Below are 14,470 nucleotides of genomic sequence, written 5' to 3'. Positions count from 1 at the left end.
GTGAGATTCAAACCTATGATCTTCTGCTCTCTATCATGGAATTAGTCAACCCTGCAGGAAAGCAAGGCAACCTTTTCCTCCTACATAGATAGCTGTTCATTATAATGTATTGAAATTGACTCCATTTGCAAAGAACCAAATTGGTGAGGTAAATTAGTGGCCTAGTCATGACAACTGCTGATGTAAAAAGGGCTTTAGAAATAAATGTGATTGTTTGACTGATTGATTGAAGATGGAGAGATAGGGTAAGAGGGGCCTGTCTTCCAGCACTGCAATTTAAGTTATACCATTTTGAAATGATACCTCCTGTTGTTACATAACCCCTCACTATAGGGTAAACACGTTTTTGGACAGTGCAGATAAAAGGCACCCATAATTGGATTCAGATAGATTTAACCAGTCAAGAACCTCCTCCTTTTTGGCCCTGAAAGATTCCATTTAGTCCATAGGAGCCGGACCGACACACTGAGTGGCTAACGAGAGACATGACAAAAAGACCAATTAGAAATAATATCACCTGTTGTACATGGCAACTCACTGCAGGGTAAACACAGTTTTTGGACAGTCTTGTCTTTTTGCAGGTAAAAGGCAAACGCAACTGAAACATTCCTTAGTTATGTTTTTGGGGTCAGGGTCCTGCTGCATGATGTAGCACTGTCGAATGATTAACAGGCACTTAGTTCAACCTTTCTGTACACTTCAGAAGTCATCCTGCTGCTGCCGTCAGCAGTCACATCATCAATAAAGACCAGTGTGTCAGTTCCAGTGGCAGCCGTACATGTCTTAGCCATAGCACTACCACACAATGTTACACAGATGAGGGGTATGCTTGAGATCATGTGCAGTTCCTCTTGGTCTACACTCTCCATCACTCTGGTACAGATTCATCTTCAGCTCAGCTGTCCATAAGGCAGTGTTCCAGAACACTACAGGTTTTGGGTGGTAAACCCTCTGAGGCTATGCTGGGGTAGTCTTCGTTTCATGGTATTGTTTGACAAATCCATGCCTACATCCTGGAGTGTGTTACTGATCTGTTCAACAATTAAAACATTTTTTCTTTACAATCCACAGTGGTTTTCCACACTGGTATACCAGGTAATTTGCTATTGCAGAGCCTAGCAGTGCGTTCTTGCATATTAGGTATGATCTTGACACACGTAGTGTTTTGGCTAAGTCTATGATACATTTCTTCTGATTTCACAGATCACTTCATTCAGAATGGCAAACTTCCCATCATCCACATGCATTTTCTTCCCATGATGAAAGACAACAGCCACAGACTCCAAATACAAACGCCACACCTAAGATCACTTCTACACCTGTTGTTAGATCTCTTATGCATAACGATGCAGTTTAGGTTCTCTCTCCATATCTAATTTAGCATACCTGATTCTAATAATTAGCAGGATGAAAACCGGGTTAGTCACAAATAGGGTTGAAGAGAAAACCTACAGGACAGTAGATCTCCAGGAACAGGATTGTGCAGCCCGGATATAACGTTTTCAGAAATGGTGGAGACCCTAACCCTAATTCTGACCCTAACCAAGGGTCCCTAATTCTGACCCTAACCCCTACAGTATTTCTAACCTAACCCTAACTGTAACACTCCTAGTGTGGTTGCTAGCTATCTGACTGAGCTAACCAGTGTCAAACATGTCACATGTTAAATACCAGTCAGCGTTCTATCAAAAAGAGCTGAGGCAGTAAATTTGACGTCAACTACGTTGGCATCAGCACAACATCAACACGGAAACGCAAAGAAATAACTTCTCCCAAATGCCCTGGACTGCTACACTAGGGTGCACAAAAGGGTGTCTTACCTAATGTCTCCCTATGTTAGGTAGATAAAAAAAATAATGAATTTATTTAAATCTGGAGTGGATTAAATAAGGAGTAGATTTCAGGCCATTTTAAGATTATTATTTTAACATGCTCACAACGCCTACATTAGTTCCATAGATTTTTAGAAAGCAAAGGTCAAATATGTACTGTACGTAGAGTATTGCTGGATGTCTCGTCTACTTACGGTAGTCCGTGTCTGTGCACCATACTCGGACTCCATCTTGGCCAACCTATGGTTGGTTTCCTCCAGCAGCTCCTGAATGTTCTCTGTGTGCTTCTTCTGAAGATCAAACTTTTCCTGCTCCATGCCAGCCACCACTGTATGCAGCTGTGTGGGAGGAGGGCAAACGAAAACGTCCACGTTAGTCAGTCAATCACAGCTCCTACACGTGGTTCCTCAGCTACCTGCACTGCCCGAAGTGTCCAATTATAGTCATTCTCCTATACCATCTCCTGCCTTTCTTGCTCTTCAGTTATATATTCTATTTCTTTACTACACTCTATCTTGATCTTTTTCTTTCAAAGGCATAACAAATTATCCTTATTCAAGGATGGGAAATCTTTCTAAGCAGAGATTTTCTTTTGGATTTCATTATTATATGCACAATGACCATGAAAAGATCTAATTAAGATCTCATCAAGTGCCAACAGCTAAGTTAACTGGAGTTATAGGGACTGAGAATACAATTGAAAGGCTGTATAGTTCAGTAGTCAAACATATATACCTGTCCAGGTGAGCCAAACAAGGAACGTCTACAATGTAAATTGGTTTAGTTGAGATGTGCCCAACTTCATTCCTTTCTAATACCTTCGACTGCAGCCTTTTTCAGGCTTAGGCATTGAAAATCAACAACGGCACCTTAACTGTACCTTTTTCTCCCACTCGTTTTTCAGGGTGTCAGTGCTCTGGTCTGCCATTTTCTTCAGCTCTGCAATCTGCTTCTCTTTACTCTCGCGGATGACCTGAGACTCACGCACCACGCTTTGAACTGTGGGTGGAAGAACGACACAGACTGAGCACTCAACAAGGCCATGTCTCAGCGCCCACACACATGTAAAGAGACAAACATAAGCAACCCCCCCCCCCCCCCCATAAATGTTTTTTCACATCACATCAACAGGTCAAAAGGCTACATGCTTATGCGTTCTCACTGTTGTTTTGTATGGTAGCACTAAAAATATCTCCAGTATCCCATACTGTGTCAGTTAGGTCAAGTTGAGTATAGGGAACCACTACAACTACATGTGTACTACACACTGTGTCACTAAAGAATCTGTTCATCACAAGTGTGACATATCAGAGGGTATGTGAACTTCGTGGTTAGGCCCAACACAGCTGGGTAGTGTCGTGGCACACCAGTTGGGTCTACCGCTGTAACAGTAACACTGGGGTTATACTGAGCTTTTACTCTGAGTGTGCAGAGACACACTAGTGTAAACATCCCCTCCAGTCTGCCTTAAGGCCTGACCCCGATCATGACCGCACAACCTCTAACCTTTCTTCTCCAGCTTGCGTACAGTCTCCTCCGACTGCTTTTGTTTGACTCGGTACATGGTCTTCAGTTCCTCAATCTCTCCATTCTTACGATCCAAAATCTGAAAGAAAAATTGTTTCTGGTGTTATTCAAGACGCACTGTTCAAGTTTTTCAAAGAGTTGCACTATGTTGCAGAATGTTGAAAACAAACATGCATCATACACAGCACAATCCATATTTCACATCTATATTTTTAATTAGTTATCTGGACATATGCATTCATACATTTAATGAACTCTCATATTTAACACATCTGCTATGCACATTGTACACAACAAAACATAAGTCAAATGCAATGCTCAAGAGGCTCAAGTGCATAAAGTATTGAACAATGTACTGACTTTTAAAACATGTATTGAGTATCGTGTGTCACCTGAGTCTAAAGCAATTCATCTGAGCAGTATGAGTTTATTGGTTTAGATAAAAAAAAAAAAAAGATATACCAGAGACAAAAACACAAGGAAACCTTAAAAGGTACACTATGTACATATTTGCATTTAATATCAGAAAATTGCAATAATATATAACTGCACTAACAGTTGAATCAATAAATTAATACTGCTTCACAACCATAGTCAGCAGAAATTATTTTGGATGCAAACAAAAGTACATTCAAAAGTGCACCATCCCTCTCCATCTGCCCCATACAAAAAAATGGACAACAGATGAAAGTGAAATCCCTCTAATTTCCTGAATCATGATCATTATGCTAATCTCTTGGTTAAATTTTTAAAATATACCAGACTAAATTTTCTTCCAGCTTTAGAGAGCGGGTCGAGCAACACTGAAAGTGACTATATAATGAGCACACAAGGGGAGAGTTGGTTTGATTACGAACCTGTTCCTGTAATTCAGATAACTTACTGAAAATAACAGTTAAAATCTAAATGAAATAACAACACTAGGACCTCTATTCAGTTTATTCCATAGGAAGTACAGTTTCATGGGATATGTGTTGCTTCTGGACTAGTCCTACAAAGGATCAATCACACCTAATTACTACACCTGATCGGATCACTGATTGACACCAGCTGTCTCTAATTGTCTAAATACTGCCAAGAGGAGACAAGGTGACAATATAAAAGACAGCAGCACTGCCAGTTAAATCAGGAAGGTTCTAGTAGGCTGTTGCTATGCTACAGCAAATGGGTTCTTTAGCTGCTCTCATGGTTCTTAGACTCTCTTTAAGGTAAGGAAATTGATAGCCACAATTAGTTGTATTATAAAAGGTTACCCTAATTAATGACAGTAACCTGAAGACTTCTGGTCTTTCAAATTGTGTTGAGGAAATGATTCAAATTTCATTAATTGTGCTCTTATCACTTGCACAAAGGTGTGTTTCAAGTAAATGAGCTGGTAGTATTTTGAAAACTGAACTGTCAGAGACCCAGCATATTTCCATCACCAGTGCATGTGACTGACATCTGATCAGCAATGAAAATGGCATTGTTTAATAAAGTCTTACTGTATTTCTCAATTGTGGCACACTTGATAAGTTGTTTGCTTTAGTAGCCTATAGAAATCTGGAATATCAGGTTTGTATCTCATCATACTTGTATTCCTGGTTTTAGTATTAAAGTTTGTCTTGTAGCTGTTATTTGAAAACTGCTTAGAATAAAAAACTGCTTAATCAGTTGGATTTGCATTTATCAACAGTTTTAACTCAAGTTTAAATGTCACTGATTACAGGCATCTGAAAGCAGCCCAACCTTTGATACACTACTTTTAAAAGGAACCGCTTTGAGATTTATAAGCATACCTGACATTCCCAACATCACTACCCTTATCAGTCTCTTGTTTTACAGTGTCGGTTTATTTCTGATGGACGGTGGCAGTTACGGTAAGGCATGTTCATAATTTCATAGTCTTGTAGGGCAGCATGGGTTTAAAATGAGCATCCCATTTTAAGATATCATCTTGATATACTTTTTTACCTTAGGCTACAGACACCTATCAGGACCTGTTGATGGCTGTTATGGAGGAGTAAATTCCACTTGTGGCAGTTCGTCAGGCCAGTATAGATATGTCCCAGGGTACCAAAGTGAACAGCCCAGAGAACAGGGTGAAGAAGCTTCCCCGCAGAGTGAAGAAGCCCCAGAACTTCATTCTGGTATAGGCATACAGCAGGCTTACTATGACTCCTACAAGCCTGATGACAGGTTTATCATTCCTCCCTACAAACGTAGCAGAGGCCATGACAACATCCCAAAACTCAACAAGACACCAGTCAAAATGGCCTCCCAAACAATCATGGCCCCTAATGCAGATAGACCATCAAATGGCAACATTAAGAACTGGGTGTTGAGAAAATCACCCCCCTTTGTCCCTGAGCTGCCAGAAGTAGTCTCAAATCAACATCTTCCAGAGATGAACAGACCCCCACAATTAAACAGTGTCTCTCAAACAAGGTGGCAAAGGGTCAAGTTTGGCCAACCAATTCCACAATACATTAATAACCAGCGAGGTCAAAACAAATTCCCCTTTGTACATGAGCAACAAAAACACTCCAGCCACCAGATGCTCCCAAAGAAGACCAACAGACCCAGTATTCCTACGCTTGAAGACTCCATAAATGGTAACACACCAGGTGATTTGGTAAGAGTTTTTGCAGAGGTTTCCTTTCCCCAGCCTACTGGTAATCCACAAGGCCAGGAAGAAACATTTTCTGCTGTCCCTGAGCAAACCGAACAAGTCTCCAGTAGCCTGAAGGTAAGCAAGAGACCAACACCAGTAAACGGTATCCAACATGACAGATGGCAGTTGTTCAAGCCAAGCCAAACCATTCCACAATCTACTGGTTCCTATGGCCTGGGAATGAAATTCCCCTCTGTCCCTCTGCAACCAGGACAAATCTACAGAAGCCAAAAGCTCCCAGAAACGACCAAGAGACCAACAGTGGACTATATTCCGCAGGCCTGGTGGCTGATTAAGCCAGGCCAAAACATTCACCAAGTAACTGGTTCCCATGGCCTGGGAATGAAATCCCCCTCTGTCCCTGAGCAACCAGAACAGATCTCCAGAAGCCAAAAGCTCCCAGAAACGACCAAGAGACCTACACCAGAGGACCATACTCAACAGGTCTGGTGGAAATTGGTCAAGCCAGGCCAGACCATTACCCAAACTACTGGAAAACAGCAAGGACAAGGGACAAAACAGGAACTGGTCCCATGGATCAAGCCCCAGAAATGGGTCCACAACATCAAACCACAAGACTTGGTCCATGACATTAAAAAGCCACAAAGTGATGACACTGTGCGGAGTGTTAACCCACCAATTGCCCCTACTTCAATCCTACCTCTGCCTAGTATTATTCAGACCCATAACCGTTATGAACGAAGAAGAGTGGTCTTCTCACACACCCACTACTCTCCAAGAGACACCGCTCCGATGGCTAAACCTCTGCCTAAACAGCCTCTCCTTACATAAAATGCAACAGTGACCGATCCTTAGGTAATATTCTGTTCTATATCTGCCTGAAACCCTTAAAAATAAAATGTTTGCAATCAACTTCTTATGTATTTCTATTCTACTCTTGAGTCCCTGATGTTAATTCTTCATTTGACTTGAAAGCTTGGCAATGCAACAGACTTTAAACCTGATGGATATTCCTTTTACTTAGTAATGGCAGGATTTTAAAAAATCTAACTTGAACATGTGTCTTGATCTTTAGAAGAGGAATACGGTTTGAGGGACTATTGACCTTATTACAAAATAGCATTTAAACATGCATGTTGAATTTTTGTTGAAGATGAAATCAAGAACCACATCCTGAAACTTACGGCTTTGGTCGAAGTAATGTTTCAGCTATATAGTCTTAATGTAGTGGCTCTCGAAAGTAGTCATACCCCTGGGACTTTTCAACATTGTCACAACATAAAATTTTAAATAATTTTTCAAAAGCACTCTGGGATCGGCTACAATAACTATCCCCGATAACACTGAAGTCCATTATTAACACATGGAGATATGGTACAACAATCTGCCAAGGACAGGCCATCCTCAAACTGAGTGAAACTCTGCTAGTTGGAGCTTAATAGAGCTTGTGGCCTCAATGTTCAGTGCTGTGTTTGATAAAAGCCTAATGCTGCACATCATTCCTACCGTGAAGCCTGGTGGTTGTTCACAAATGTTGTTCACCAAAACTCCATCCAACATGGCAGAGGTCGACAAATGGGCAACATTTGATGTGTTCTGATATGCAATGCTCATAGAGACTTATGACTATCTGCTGCCAAAGATGCCTCTACCCAATTTTTACCTATTTTGTTTTGTATTTTTTATTAGAACAATTTATAGATTTTATTTATGGCCTCTGTTGACCAGTGGCAAAAACTACAAATTAAATCCAATCTGATTTCATGCTGTAACACAATGAAATGGGAAAAATACCGTCTCAAAAATACTTTTGAACCACTTCAAGGGAAATTATACACACCTCACAACAATGACCTGTTCTCCAGGTAGTCAAATCAACCAGTAGAGAACTTCATTGAACATAAATTATATTTAATGTCAACTTCTGATGTTCAAACTTTATGAACAAACCCAGTTTGGACTAACAATGCCAGTTCAATGCAGAGCTGGTAAGTCTATTTTTTTATGTTTTAGAAGTAGATATTTGCTTGTACTGCAATGCTCTTCTCTCCGGTAAAAATTTGGACACATTACTCTAGTACTAACCTCTTTACACTGGCTGCATGTTATGGCTAGGGCTGATTTTAAGGTTTTATTGTTAACCTATAAAGAAATACATGGACTTGCTCCTACTTACCTCACTGAAATGATCCAGCCATATATACCTACATGTAACCTAAGACCGCAAGATGCAGGCCTTCTAAATGAACAAACAGCCTGGAGGCAGGGCTTTCTCTTATAGAGCACCACTACTGTGGAATGATCTGCCAATTAAGGTTAGAAATGCAGACTTAATGCAAACCTTCAAGTGTCTACTAAAGACTCATCTATTCAGCATGGTCTATGATTAAATTCAGTCTGGCCCAGGGGTAGGAAGGTGAACGAAAGGGCTTGAGTGTCCAATCTTGATTTCTTGCCAGGTGTGCTCTCATCGCCACTAGGATGGGGGTGGAGTCACTGGCTTGTTGTTGTCTCTCCATTGTGCCCATTGTGCAACTGGAGTGAACTCTGCTGGCAATACTCAGCTCTCATTCAGGGCGGTTGATTGGTTTCCCTTTGGTTGGTGCTTGGCAATGTGGGTGGATTGACATCCTGCCTGTTGGGCCCTGTCCTGGATAGGGCCACAGTGTCACTGGACCCCAGTCATAGCCTCAAGGTTTTATGCTGCTATATTATTGTGCTGGAGGAGGGTTAGTTCTCCTTCTCAGTTGTATATCCTTGTAAATCTAAGGATTGAGCTCTACATATTCCTTGTCTCCTTTTAAACTTAGGAGGACGTGAGGTCAAGGCCCACACCTCCAGAGTACTAGGCTAGAAAGACTTGTTGCTGTCCCTGTCCAAAGTCCTCCTGGAAGTGTTGCAGATCAAGATGATACCTGATGATTCTGCTGCTGTTTTTATTAGCCACTGTGCTTCAACTGTTGTTGCTTGCTACTGGGGGTTTCAGGCTGGGTGTTTTGTAAAAGCACTTTGTGACAACTCCACGGGCCTTCAAGAACAACTCAGGGTAAGCAAAACGTCACCCCAATGTGAATTTAGTTCTAATTATCACTTTAAGATGAGAATTAAGTGAAGGATATAGCATCTTGTAGACACACCTTGGCTAAACCTTAATTTATTTTATCTCCACCACAAACAAACACATTGTTGGCAGTTTCCCCATGCTTATGTTTGAGAAAAGTACATGCATACGGAATAAAGTTAAATTTAGGAACATGAAACCTCAGTCTGAATTCCATTCATACAAAGCTTATGACAGAAACAGAAAAAGGACACAAGTTCAGGACTAAGGACCTCTTCACAGTGCTGCCTTGTCTTTGATACACACAGAAGAGATTTTGATCAAAACCCCTGGTAAAATAGATTATTTTACCTCCTAAACAGTCCTGGGGACCATCAGAGGTTATTTGTCCTGGGTTTTGTCTGTTAGAAGTGCACTCTGTCTCTAAACCCGTCGTGGCCAGAATGAGAAGGATTGGAGAGATGAAAGGGAAGGGAATTAAGGGGGGTAAAGGAAAGTTCACAGAACATTTAGGAACGTCCAATTTTTCCATTGGCTTTCCTGAAACAGGACCGATGAGGGTGTGTTTTGGGCACACAGTGGGGGTCGTCATAACATAGTGTCAGAGATGGGGTCCAGAGGGACTTGGCTGGGAGTGAGAGCAAAGAGGGAACAGCTTTTAGGACAGACATTTTAGGGCTTTTATAACATCTCTAATGCAGAGCCTCCTACCAGACTGACTGACTGACTGGAACAGACAACAATACTATATGACTGTAGAATGGACGAAGGGCCATTACACATAAAGGGATAGTACAGGCCAATCTGAGTGAACATTAACAATCCTTTATGGTCTAAAGAGTGCATTACAATCTCGGCTACACTGCAAACGGATAAAGAATTCCTCCATTGTTGTATCCTGGCTATCACAGATCCTTAGACGATTGCCCCTGAGCAGCAAGTCCAATTGTGTACAACGAGAGAAACAAATATGGTTTAATGTGTGTGCACAAACAATGCTATAGAATGCATGAAACAAATACAGACCAGCTTGAAATAAGTTTCTTGCCAATACACAGCCATTATCCAACCAGGATCAGCACTGGTCTTTGGTAATCTACTCATCATTTCATCATTACACACTAATACATAATTAATCTACCTTGGTTGCTTAAAACTAGCTCTTGCTTGCTTCCCCATGCGCTTTTGAGTGGGCTTGTTAACGTTCTACTCCACCTCTCCCCTTTGAAGACATTAGACTGATGGCAGGGTACAACGGGCCTAAATTGAATCCGACATCACTCGCAATCTGTACGCAATTAGTGGGATTTCCCTGAAACGACACTATAGAGAAAATGCAGGTGGGAGAGGGAGTGGTGCTGTCACCATGTCTTCTCTGTCAGAGACAAATAGCTAATTGACAGAGGGGAAATCGGGCTATTTCTTTTTTTCATTTAAAGCTTCTGTGATAACAATGAAGATACAAGTTTTTCTCAGGAAGTTGAAAGGAAGTTGACAGATTCCAGGTGCATGACAGACTTCTGATACCCCTCGCAAACTAAGTGCCATTTCGACCTCAGCTCAATCCCCACCAACATTAAAAGGATATTTGTAAGAGGAAGGAGTTGTTCCTAGTGAGCGAGTGGTAGGGATGGTGTTTGAGCCTAGCCTAATTCATCAGATGTGGTGCCAGGGTGGGGTGGTGAACTGTGCGGGGAACTTTACTAATTTCCACGGCTCTCCCTTTAGTGTGTTTAAACTACCATTTAAATGGTAACGTTTGTGCATATCCTCCCAAATTAATGTGGTTGAGGTACTGTAACCTACAGATAATTATAGTATCCCACAATTCTTTTAACACCCCTCACATTGTTGCAAATATTTGATTATATCTTTTCATGTAACACTGAAGAAATGACACTTTGCTACATTGTAAAGTGAGTGTACAGCTTGTATAACAGTGTACATTTGCTGTCCCCTCAAAATAACTCAACACACAGCCATTAATGACTAAACCACTGTCAACAAAAGTGAGTACACCCCTAAGTGAAAATGTCCAAATTGTGCCCAATTAGCAATTTTTCCTCCCCGGTGTCATGTGACTCATTAGTGTTACAAGGTCTCAGGTGTGAATAGGGAGTAGGTGTGATAAATGTGGTGTCATCGCTCTCACACTCCCTCATACTGGTCACTGGAAGTTCAACATTGCACCTCATGGCAAAGAACTCTCTGAGGATCTGAAAACAAGAAATGTTGCTCTACATAAAGATGGCATAGGCTATAAGAATATTGCCAAGACCCTGAAACTGAGCTGCAGCACGGTGGCCAAGACCATACAACGGTTTAACAGGACAGGTTACACTCAGAACAGGCCACACCATGGATGACCAAAGAATTTGAGTGCAAATGCTCAGCGTCATACCCAGAGGTTGTCTTTGGGAAATAGACGTATGAGTGCTGCCAGCATTGCTGCAGAGGTTGAAGGAGTGGGGGGTCAGCCTGTCAGTGCTCAGACCATATGCCGCACAGTGCATTAAATTGGTCTGCATGGCTGTCTTCCCAGAAGGAAGCCTCTTCTAAAGATGATGCACAAGAAATCCTGCAAACAGTTTGCTGAAGACAAGCAGACTAAGGACATGGATTACTGGAACCATGTCCTGTGCTCTGATGAGACCAAGATAAACATATCTGTTTGAGATGGTGTCAAGCGTGTGTGGCGGCAGCCAGGTGATGAGTACAAAGACAAGTGTGTCTTGCCTACGGTCAAGCATGGTGGTGGGAGTGTCATGGTCTGAGGCTGCATGAATGATGCCGGCACTGGGGTGCTACAATACATTGAGGGAACCATGAATGCCAACATGTACTGTGACATACTGAAGCAGAGCATGATCCCCTCCCTTCAGAGACTGGGCCGCAAGGCAGTATTCCAACATGATAACAACCCCAAACACACCTCCAAGACGACCACTGCCTTGCTAAAGAAGCTGAGGTTAAAGGTGATGGACTGGCCAAGCATGTCTCCAGACCTAAACCCTATTGAGCATCTGTGGGGCATCCTCAAACGGAAGGTGGAGGAGCGCAAGGTCTCTAACATCCACCAGCTCTGTGATGTCGTCATGGAGGAGTGGAAGAGGACTCCAGTGGCAACCTGTGATGATCTGGTGAACTCCATGCCCAAGAGGGTTAAGGCAGTGCTGGAAAATAATTGTGGGCCCAATTTGGACATTTTCAGTTAGGTGTTCTCACTTTTGTTGCCAGCGGTTTAGACATTAATGGTTGTGTGTTGTGTTTTTTTGAGGGGACCGCAAATGAACACTGTTATACAAGCTGTACACTAACTACTTTACAATGTAGCAAAGTGTCATTTCTTCAGTGTTGTCACATGAAAAGATATAATCAAATATTAGCAAAAATGTGAGGGGTGTACTCACTTTTGTGAGATACTGTACATAGCTGTAATGTGAGTATTACTCCAAGTGATTAAAGAATTAAAATACATTGATTGATCAATCAGCCCTGACCTTTTGCACGTCTGCATCATGCTTCTGCTGCATCTTCAGTTTCTCCTCCTGGTGTTTGGCCTCCAGGACTTTAGTCTTCATTTCAGCCTTCAAGGAACACACAATTTGAATATACAAATGATTGGCACCCTGATAAATGTGCAAAAAAGCTTGTATAAAACTTACAATAAAATAAACAGTGAAAAGCACACCCCCTGGAAAGTTCTTTATTTATTACAATACAGTATGTGGACATAATTGTCATCTTTACTTCAACGCTATTAATCAACAAAAGTAACTTCAAGATTATACTGTGCAATCATTTATTAATTACAAATCAACAAAAACTAATTTTCATACTGTGGAAAAAATAAGTACACCCATAGCTGGTACTGCCCCCTTTGGCTGAAATAACTTAAAGTAATTTCAAATGTAATAAAAAAGAATCCCCATCTATACAATGGTTACTTAATACAACTGATGTCAAGTATCAGTTACCCAACCACCAGCATTTTGTAAAGGAATCAGTGGCACAACTAAAATATTGCTATATGATATATGAGTTACCAAATAATTTGCCTAATGTGTCATACTTCTTCAACACAACAGATGTGGTCAAACACTTATTATATTGAAAAGATTAAAATCAATTATAAAAATTAGCAAGAAAAACCTTCTATTGTTAGAATAAAGTTTGATATTACTTTTGGGCTTCTTTGCCCAGCGGTAATTTCAATTAATTAATGATTCAAATTACATTTCATAATTTCTACATATATTTCCCCAAAATGTGTCAAAACTACTGTCCCTTATGTTCAGCATTCAGGTCTAATAGCAAATCCCTTGCATGGATAAAAGCACTGATCTGTTTCCTATAACTTATGACTTGAGAGCACATAAGTGATCTAAGGCCAGTTCCTTGAGATTCTTTGGCCTGCAATTATGAACTGACCTCTTAAATTCAAACATAAGGTTTTCAATGGGATTCCAGCTATTGCCAAATGTTAACTAGGCCTAACTATTTCTTTGTGGATTTCGATTTGTCCTTAAGGTCAATAACTAAGTTCCTCTTTTGCGAACAACAAAGGAACGCTAAATATCTTTGTACTGGGGCATTTACCTTAACATGGACCTCAGCACCAGAGGAATCTAAATAATCCAATGACATCAAACATCCTATACCATATTTTACTATGGGTGTGGGATCTTTTGTGCTTACGCAGTCCTATTTCGACACCAAAAGGACTGCTGTGTGCATGGCCAAAGAAATCGATTTTCATGTAATCCACAAATGTAAATGTAAGGAATTTTATTAAGAACATTAGCACTTACAAACTAGTTATCATTTTGGCAACTTTATGAGAAATGATGGGAGTGCTCTGGGAGAGCACAGGTTGGGAGAACATGTTTAGTGCATTGGTTTAATGTCTCCCAGAAAATCTTGTCTGGTCTAGTTTGTTCAACCTCCTACAGTATTTACACAAGCAAATCACAAGCCAATTGGTGTGTCACTAAAGCATATCTTTTGGCTGATGTGGGGTATATTTTTTTCTAAATGCAAGTAGAAGGAAAACTACACAGCAGAGAAAAAAAAAATGTGCATTGTACAAAAAATGCAAAGCAAAAATGTACATATGTTAGGCTGTATTATACTTATTATGTTATGTTAATAGTTCATTCATTGTTAACAGCGCACTGGCATAACAACCAAATATTCTACTGGTGGCTAACAAAAGCACTGGCTTAATTACTAGCTATAGATTGCCGCCGCCACATTACTGCTCCTTTCATACTAAAGCATTTCATAGCCAATTTCAGTAAAAATCACTAGGTTTAGAGCAGAACACGAATGTATAGGCTTGGTTGCAACGATTCCCTTCGCTTACTTGTCACACAAAAACAAGACTCCATGGTCAAATTGTCGGTTTTTAGCCTATGTTGAATGGAATATTAATAC

At 40.9% G+C, this 14,470-nt stretch overlaps 2 protein-coding genes across 7 annotated transcripts in view; one reads left to right on the top strand and one right to left on the bottom strand.

Moving 5' to 3' along the window:
* Positions 1 to 14,470, bottom strand: part of cep112 (centrosomal protein 112) — a 157,114-nt gene that overhangs the window by 116,577 nt on the left and 26,067 nt on the right. For all 5 annotated transcript variants that reach the window (XM_029123329.2, XM_029123330.2, XM_029123331.2 and 2 more), the window contains 4 exons: positions 12,535 to 12,621; positions 3,339 to 3,438; positions 2,713 to 2,831; positions 2,027 to 2,170 (listed from right to left, as the gene is read on the bottom strand). In XM_029123329.2, the coding sequence (XP_028979162.2) occupies positions 2,027 to 2,170; positions 2,713 to 2,831; positions 3,339 to 3,438; positions 12,535 to 12,621 (450 nt within the window). The remainder of the gene's footprint in view (positions 1 to 2,026; positions 2,171 to 2,712; positions 2,832 to 3,338; positions 3,439 to 12,534; positions 12,622 to 14,470) is intronic.
* LOC105026130 lies at positions 4,486 to 6,885 on the top strand. Of its 2 annotated transcripts, XM_010897384.3 has the most exons (4): positions 4,486 to 4,567; positions 5,184 to 5,218; positions 5,318 to 6,087; positions 6,224 to 6,885. In XM_010897384.3, the coding sequence occupies exons 1-4, from the start codon at positions 4,512 to 4,514 to the stop codon at positions 6,302 to 6,304; spliced, it is 942 nt and encodes a 313-aa protein (XP_010895686.2). In that variant the 5' UTR covers positions 4,486 to 4,511; the 3' UTR covers positions 6,305 to 6,885. The 2 variants fall into 2 exon arrangements, with proteins under 2 accessions (XP_010895686.2, XP_010895684.2); XM_010897382.3 differs by having other exon boundaries at positions 5,318 to 6,885.

The sequence above is a fragment of the Esox lucius genome, chromosome 11 (genome assembly GCF_011004845.1).
Source record: "Esox lucius isolate fEsoLuc1 chromosome 11, fEsoLuc1.pri, whole genome shotgun sequence".
NCBI lineage: Eukaryota > Metazoa > Chordata > Actinopteri > Esociformes > Esocidae > Esox > Esox lucius.
This window is presented reverse-complemented; position numbering and strand designations above follow the sequence as displayed.